This window comes from Lucilia cuprina, chromosome 6 (assembly GCF_022045245.1).
Source record: "Lucilia cuprina isolate Lc7/37 chromosome 6, ASM2204524v1, whole genome shotgun sequence".
In the NCBI taxonomy this organism is placed as follows: domain Eukaryota; kingdom Metazoa; phylum Arthropoda; class Insecta; order Diptera; family Calliphoridae; genus Lucilia; species Lucilia cuprina.
Window position 1 is genome coordinate 26,327,362 of NC_060954.1, and position 8,174 is coordinate 26,335,535.

General features: G+C 33.3%; 2 protein-coding genes across 2 annotated transcripts; one reads left to right on the plus strand and one right to left on the minus strand.

Annotated features, from left to right (window-relative positions):
• Positions 1–347: 347 nt before the first annotated feature.
• On the minus strand, positions 348–1,190 carry LOC124420856. Its single transcript, XM_046955216.1, has 2 exons — positions 533–1,190; positions 348–373 (listed from the first exon to the last, which is right to left on the minus strand). The coding sequence occupies exon 1, from the start codon at positions 1,172–1,174 to the stop codon at positions 611–613; it is 564 nt and encodes a 187-aa protein (XP_046811172.1). The 5' UTR covers positions 1,175–1,190; the 3' UTR covers positions 348–373; positions 533–610.
• A 5,039-nt stretch (positions 1,191–6,229) lies between these two features.
• LOC124420594 lies at positions 6,230–7,090 on the plus strand. Its single transcript, XM_046954053.1, has one exon. The coding sequence runs from the start codon at positions 6,230–6,232 to the stop codon at positions 7,088–7,090; it is 861 nt and encodes a 286-aa protein (XP_046810009.1).
• Positions 7,091–8,174: the final 1,084 nt, after the last annotated feature.

Consider the following 8,174-nt stretch of genomic DNA (forward strand, 5'->3'; position numbering starts at 1 on the left):
AAAGGAGTGCTCGTCGGAAACCCTCCAATCCTGAATTTCGTTTATAAGCTCTTCTGAACATATAGTTATATCTAATACTTCTTCTCTGATTCTATTGACGAAGGTAGCTTTATTACCTAAGTTCGATGTTATCAAGTCTTTAGTATTAAGGAAATCCATGAGGGCTTGTCCTCTGCGATTGGTGTTTGTACATGGTGGGAGTTGGCATCACAACCTATTACAATTTTCTTATTTTTCCTTTGTGCCTCTTCGACCAGTTTCATCAGCTCCGACGTTGGTGGTAGTGTCGGAGAATCGAAAGGCAGGTAAACAGATGCAAGGTATATGTTGCCACGACCTTGCTTCAGCACCGTTGCATCCGATGTAGATAATCCTGTTGAGAGAAGAAAACATAAGTTCTTGTGGCATAAGATACATGTTCTCGGGCGAGACCCTGTATCAGCGTAGAAAAGTTGGAAATTTATGTGATTTAATCCAGAAACCTTGTTGCGAATCGTCCAAGGCTCCTGGATTAAAGCTATATGTATCTTACCTGTGTTAATTTTAGCCATCAGAGCGTTTGTGGCCGTCTCGCTCCGATGGAGGTTTATTTGGATAACTTCAATCATTGTCATCCACTTAAACTGTCTTCCAGCGAGTTAGTGATCACCTCCTCGCCCGTTGGATTTGGCTCCTCCGGGTAACCTGAAGTGGCTATTGATGGCACTGCGGTGTCCCTATCAGGCATAGGAAGAGCAGTCTTTTTAATCGACACTTTCCCAATTTTGGAGAGCTCTGCTGTTCTGTCTTCTGGCGAGTGAGTGATTTCCTCCTCGCCTTTAGGATTTGACTCCTCCACATTGCCAGTACTTGCTAATGATGCTTTGGTTACTGTCTTAGGTGTTTTAGTGTCCTTATCGGGAGCGGTTTTAACAGCCCTTTCAATCGGCGCCTCTCCGATTTTGGAAATGGCAGCTGTACCTTCTTTTGGCGAGTTAGTGGTAACTTCCTCGCTTTTAGGATTTGACTTCTCAACGTTATCAGTAGTTGCTACTGATGCTGTGTTCTTAGGTTTTTTAGTGTTCTTTTCGAGGCTTGTTGTAACAGCCCTTCCAATCGGCACCTTCCCAATTTTGAATATGACAGCTTTAGAGGCGAAGTAAGCCCTACCTTTATTCTTGGCAAGACTAGCCATAGATTTCTGGTCGATACCTATTACAAATAAAGTTCCCTCAGGTTCTTCTTTCCTGTAAAAGACTTCCCATTTTTCCACGGCCAGCTCAGCATTTTGACCACCAAGAATTTCCAGTATACGTTCACTTGTCAGTTTACTGCCCCATCCTTTTATGTATACAGTGGACTTTAAGAGCACCGGAAGCTCGCTCTTCTTTACGTATTCTTCATACAAATTATTTACGTTAACGAAAGTTTCGTTTTATAAAATGAGGGGGTAAAATTTTCAAAAATTTCCCAGTATTCTTCATACAAATTATTTACGTTAACGAAAGTTTCGTTTTATAAAATGAGGGGGAAAATTAATTTAGTGATAGCGAAAACCCTTTTTTAAAATGCTGCTAATAATTTTAGCAAATTCTTTTACCTTTGTTATAATATTGTGAATTCTCAAACATTATCATATTCAAGCACCTTATTGGCAATACAGTTTTATTACAAAAGTATCATCTAGTTTATTTTCTTGTAATATTTTGTTATGTTAACAAACAAAAGAAAGAAATACAAAATCGTTACTTGGAGAATCCAAGCTTCCAAAGTTAGCCAAGTTACCCTTTACATGGCGCTGGTGAAGAAACACATTATTTTAGGTTGGCTTTAACCAGAGTTGGGAGTAGTGCACTAAATTTGCAGTTTCCACTAAATGTTAGTGATGTGCAATAATATATATTTAGTGGTGAGTTGAAAAAGTACAGCCTCACTAAGCAATAGTGGTAGTGATATAAAAAAATTTTTCACTAAAATAGGAATGGAAAAAAATAATCATTCACTAATGTTAAATGAACTCAAATACATATCATTATATAGCTCGTTATAAATGAATTATAATTTAATTTTTTAAATTCAAAATTTACGAATAGGTATTTATTTTATAAAATCTTTAATTTTAAAATTTAGAAAGTAATCTGAATTTTGAAGTTTATTGAATTTCACTAAATTGTTTATTTTAATATATATTTGAATATAACAAGTTTGTGAACATAAAATATTATAAGGAAATAAACTTTACTTGTACAATTGCAATGTTAAATTAAAGGTTCTAAATGATAATACATTTGTTATATCACTACAAACATTTTCTATTGCGGAAGTTACCCGTGTGAAACTTCCAAACGTGCTAAAAGCTCGCCAGCGATGTTGCGGAAGTATAAGAATTCTTGTCACCAATCGGGACCCTACAAATATTTTCTATTGCGGAAGTTACCCGTGTGAAACTTCCAAACGTGCTAAAAGCTCGCCAGCGATGTTGCGGAAGTATAAGAATTCTTGTCACCAATCGGGAAGAACTGATGCCGAGCTGGGGAACGTCTAAGAGTAACTTGGAAGATACTCCTGAAAGACCCGCAGAAGAAACTTCTAGATGACTCTTGGAAGTAAGGTATTGCCAAAGACTCTTCTAGATGTGACTAGGAAGTCACTTCTTGAAGTGACTACCTAGTATCCTCTAGAAGTGTTCCTATCTTATCTTCTAGAAGATGAGTTTTCTCTTCTTCTAGAAGAAGAGTATTCTCTTCTTCTTGAAGATGAGTATTCTCTTCTTCTAGAAGATGAGTTTTCTCTTCTTCTACTTGTATACTCACCAAAATAAAATCTATAATAATAAATCTAAATAAAATTAAATTTTATAGTTTTTATTGAATTAATTGAAATTAAAATAGTAGAAAATATAATTGATTTAACAATCTAATCTAAAAAACAATCTAATCTAAAAAAGTAATATATGTACATTAGACCGACTCACAAAAAATGGTACTTGAGTTACCCCCCTTATAATATTCGCTGTTATGTAATATGATGTTACCCAAAATATTTTCGGTTAATTATTGTCCATTCGTGAGCTGGACAGTTTTAAAGAAAATATCGTATGGGAACACGATTCTTCATGTGAAATTCAATATTTTATCCAGCTTCAAAAAATCTTTGTTATGTTTTATAATGGTTCATAAAATATTTCTAGTCTATCGATGGCCGTTCGTGAGCTGAACCGGTTATAAAAAAGTCCCTTTTTAGTTATTTTGTTTTAAATTATACAGCATTTTTTAAACAATATATAAGCCAAGTCTAGTGGTGCGCAAAATTTCCAAAATTGTACATATATTTTATTTTTCTTAGTAAAAACCTAACAATTTTAAATATTTTGGAATATGACAATTATAAGCAAACGGTTACTTATGATTAATACATCATTGGACGCGACTTTAAAATACCTTTTAAACGATACCCCGTATTGGATATTTTGTTTCAAAACAAACAAAAATTTAAAAAAAATAATTCCTAAATACCTTTTTTTAATTTGGTCCAGCGGTCACATAAAATATTTTGGGAATCATCATAAAACAAAGCAAGGTAAATTTTGGTAGGGGTAACAAAAACTTTTTTACACATTCTGATGTAATTTTCTCGAAAACTATGCAAGATAATTCAATAAAAAATGGCATACATTTGTTTCCACACAAGAGCTTAATCTCTGCGTAAAATCGTCAGAATCGGTCCACAATTTCATATACCTCCCATACAAAAGTATATATTCCCGGAAATTTGGTTTTTTGTTAATAACTTCCGTTGTAATGTCGATATCTTCACCAAATTTAAGAAATAAAAATTTCATGACAATAGAGTTTATTCAGAGGAAAAATTTTTTGGATGGGTCCATAATTGGTCATAGCTCCCATACAAGGTCCCCTCCCGAAAATCAGTTAAACGAGCATAACTCATTACTAAATTAAGATATCGGTACAAGTATTGCTTTTATATACTGAAATACAACCCTGAAAGTTTTTTTGGATCGGTCCATATTTGGTTATAGCTCCCATGCAAGGTCTCCTCCCGAAAATCACTTAAACGCGCATAACTTATTATTATATTAAGATATCGATAAAAAATTTGGTACAAGTATTGTTCTTATATACAGAAATATTACAATGAAAGTTTTTTTGGATCGGTTGATAATTGGTCATAGCTCCCATGCAAAGTCCTTTTACGAAAATCTCTTAAACGCACATTACATATTACCAAATTAAGCTATTGATAAATAATTTGGCAAAAATATTAGTTTTGTATACTTCTATTTTTCCTATACTAGGTCCAGCCCCTAAAAGCGCTTTAACCGTATTTAAAGAGCTTTATCAATTTGTGTTGAACAAAATTTCATGTAGAACAAAATTATATATGTATTTGTATATTGAAAATCTCTAAATCTTTCACACACATACATACATGCAAATTACTAAATTAATAATGTTCAATAAATTTTGGAATTGTAATAGATTTAACTTTTGGTATTTTTTCTATTAAAGACATGAAAAAACTTATTTCTACAAATATTTCATCAATTAGAATAGTAATAACATAGAAGTAGCTGGTGGAGGGTATTTAAGATTCGGCACAGCCGAATATAGCACTATAACTTGTTAAAAATAATGGAAATGGAAGCCGTTAAGTGTTGTTAACATATTCCTAAAATAGTATTTTAATATGATAACTTACTTTTTAATTTTATTTATATAATCCTTCCTTATACTTTTTGGTATATATTTAATACACTTCGCCAATTAAGAAAACCTTCTTAAATGTTTATTAACAGTTGATTTTAACATAACACTGTCATATTGTTTTTTATTACTAAAGATTCACAATATTTTAATTACACTATTTTTCTATGAACATTAAATTCAATAACTCATTTAAGTTTTACAATGAATAATTAAAACTGAACTTAGCAAAATTTCTGCATTATTTATTTATTTTTTTCACGCTAAAAAATGGAGTATATATATTTGTTTGTTTTTGTACTCTTCTTACTATCATCCGGAAGTAACCTAAAAGTATACTTCCAGGCGGCGAAAACTAGAAATCAATGTATTTTGTTTTTGTAAAATGTGTGCTCTCGTCTGACAATTGTACAGAAGTGACTACAATCCACACTTCCAGATTAATAAAATACAACATTAATGTGAACACTCTTCAAACTGTCTTCCAGAAGTAACATAAACATACAAATCAAGAGGATACAAATTAGGAAACAATGTATTTTGTTATTGTAAAATGTGTGTTCTCACCCAACTTTCATACAGAAGTCACTAAAACGTATACTTCCAGATGAAAAAATTCAACAGACATGGTTTTTTTGTTTAAGCAAAATGGATGCACTCTTCTAACTATCATCCCGAAGTAACTTAAAAGTTTATTTCTAGAAGACGAAAATTCGAAATCAATGTATTTTGTTTTTGTAAAATGTGCGTTCTCGTCTGACAATCGTCCAGAAGTGTTTCTGACGTGGTGTCTGGGGTGATGCGCAATAGTTTTCTCTTTTAAATGTTTGAAGGGATAGTCCATTAACTCAATAATGAACTGTATTATCAATAAGGTGGATGAATTAGATAAGTAAGAATTCACAATATTGTAGTAATGTATGTATATGTAGCCTTATTATGTTTTGTTGGTAGTGTACCGCTTCATTTATTTAAGTTCGTATATATGTATTATATATGTTTTTCCAGAACGTTTTATGTATTTCAGGATAACGGTTATTATTTGTAAATATAATGTCTATCTCTTTTCTTTTTTTATATTATGAATATAGATAATAACCTAGATTATAAGCTAGATCAGAGTATAATATGAATGCTGTGAAAAAGCGTCATTAATAAACTTGTATTCAAAAAGAAATGACGTGTCGTGATTATTTAAAAGCGCTTACAATCTCAGAAGTGGGATAATTAAAGAAAAATAATAGGATAATTTTTTTCTCTATTAATTTAGTGTAAAGTGCAGGAAAATACAAACTTTTTGAGGAAAAGTAAAATAATTTAGTGAAATAAACACATAAAAAGAAGAAGAACGGTTGACGATTTTTTTATTGCCAAAAATGGAAAGTGTGAGTGGAAAATATAACGCTGCACAACTACGTCATTGACTACAACATCTTGGCTTGCCTTCAACGGGTACGAAAAATGCACTCCTCCTAAGATTAAACGAAGTGCCGGCAAAGGAAAGAGGGGAATACCCGGGAGACGACATGATTGATCAAGGCGAGAACATAGGTGGCGAGAATGAAAATTTTGAAAATGATACTGCTGGTGGAGTAGAAACAAATGAGCGTGAAAGAGGCCGCGATACAAATGAAAGTTCAACGAATGAGTGTGAGACAAATGATCGAAACATACCACAAATGATGGAGAAACAAGACTTTGAATTTCTTGGAAATTTACTGAAAAAGGAATTGGAAATTTTTAAGCGGGAAAAAGAGTTGTTAAGAAAGGAAAATGATTTGTTGAAGAAGATTGCTATGTTTGAAAAGACACGTGAAGATAAAACTACCGAAAATGTTACTGTAGATGTCAATGATAATGACACAATGAGCATAAATGCATCAAATGATGAGGGATTTAATTCCAACATGCATAGAAACAAACTGAATGCATCCTTTGGTATTTTGAAGGATTACGATGGTGGGTTGTTGCCAGAATTATGGATAACCCAATTTAAGAGTGTTATTGATGTGTATTCTGTGGATGAAAATACAGCGAAGGCCTTATTAATGTGCAAGTTGAGAGGAAAAGCTCAGGCATGGTTACATTCAAAACCGAATTTCATTTACGAGAGCACCGAGGAAATATTGACACAGATGAAAGAAATTTTCTGTACGAAGGAAAATAAATTAATGATGCGACGTAAATTTGAAGCGCGCATATGGAAATTTGGAGAAACGTTTACAGATTATTATAATGACAAGATTATTTTGGCCAACAAGGTTGATGTTTCGGATGATGAGTTGATAGATAACATCATTGAAGGTATTCCTGATGAGCAGCTTAGAGTTCAGGCTAACTTGCAATGCTACACTAATAAGACGCAACTCCTACAGGCCTTTTTCTAAAATAAGTCTGAAGCAACAATATCGCTTAAGTGAGAATAACCAAATGGGTGAGGTGAAGGAAAGAAAGTTGAGATGCTATAACTACAATTCCTTTGGACACTTTGCAGCTGAGTGCAAAAAGCGGAAACGTCAGGTGGGTTCCTGCTATGGATGTGGCAGTGTGGAGCACCGTATAGCAGTCTGTCCAGAACAAAAGGCAGCTGTCCAATTAGTAGACCAGAATGAATATGTAAGGTATTTTAAGTTTTGCATGGATTCTTGTTTCAATTATAATTTTTTCTTAGAATGCCTGATCGATTCCGGTAGTCCAGTAAGTTTTGTGAGGAGGTCAAGTGTTTTGAACAGGATAAATATGAGAGAACTTTTATCTTGTAATTCTGTATTTTTTGGAATAAATAAGTCAAAATTGAATGTTTATGGGAAATTTAGATGCTTTTTAGTTTTGAATGGAAGGGTTATGGAAATGGAATTTTTAGTAGTTCCTGATGAGTCTATGACATTTGAATGTGTATTGGGTAGGGACTTTTTGGCGAAGGGAAATTTTGGAATTGTGCCTTTGGACAAAGGGGATGTTGTCCCGGAAGTTGATGATAGGGACGGGTTTGAGAGCGCAATTCTGTCTATTGATATAGGGGAAGGGGATAATTTTACATTTACTGTTGGAGATGGAATCGATCATTATGGCAAGGATAGATTATTTGAATTGTATAATGATTATTATGTTCGACCCGAACGTCCCTCTAAACCCAGGGTATTTAGCGAGATAAAATTAAATTTGAGCGATGACAAGCCTTTTAATTGTAATCCTAGGAGGCTGTCATATGCTGAAAGATCTGAATTGCAGATTTTACTGGACGAATACTTGGAAAAGGGGTATATAAGGCCGAGTGAATCGGAATTTGTCTCACCAATCGTACTAGTTAGGAAAAAGACAGGTGAATTAAGAATGTGTGTGGATTATCGTGTTTTGAACAAAGTTACATCTAAGGATAGTTATCCGATTCCTTTAATCGATGATCTTTTGGATAGACTTTCTGGGAAGAAATTTTTTACGAAATTGGATTTGAAAAATGGTTTTTTTCAT

Bases quoted from the DNA above. Each gene is read 5' to 3' on its own strand.
- LOC124420856 (XM_046955216.1), bottom strand. From the start codon at position 1,174: ATGGCTAGTCTTGCCAAGAATAAAGGTAGGGCTTACTTCGCCTCTAAA.
- LOC124420594 (XM_046954053.1), top strand. From the start codon at position 6,230: ATGATTGATCAAGGCGAGAACATAGGTGGCGAGAATGAAAATTTTGAA.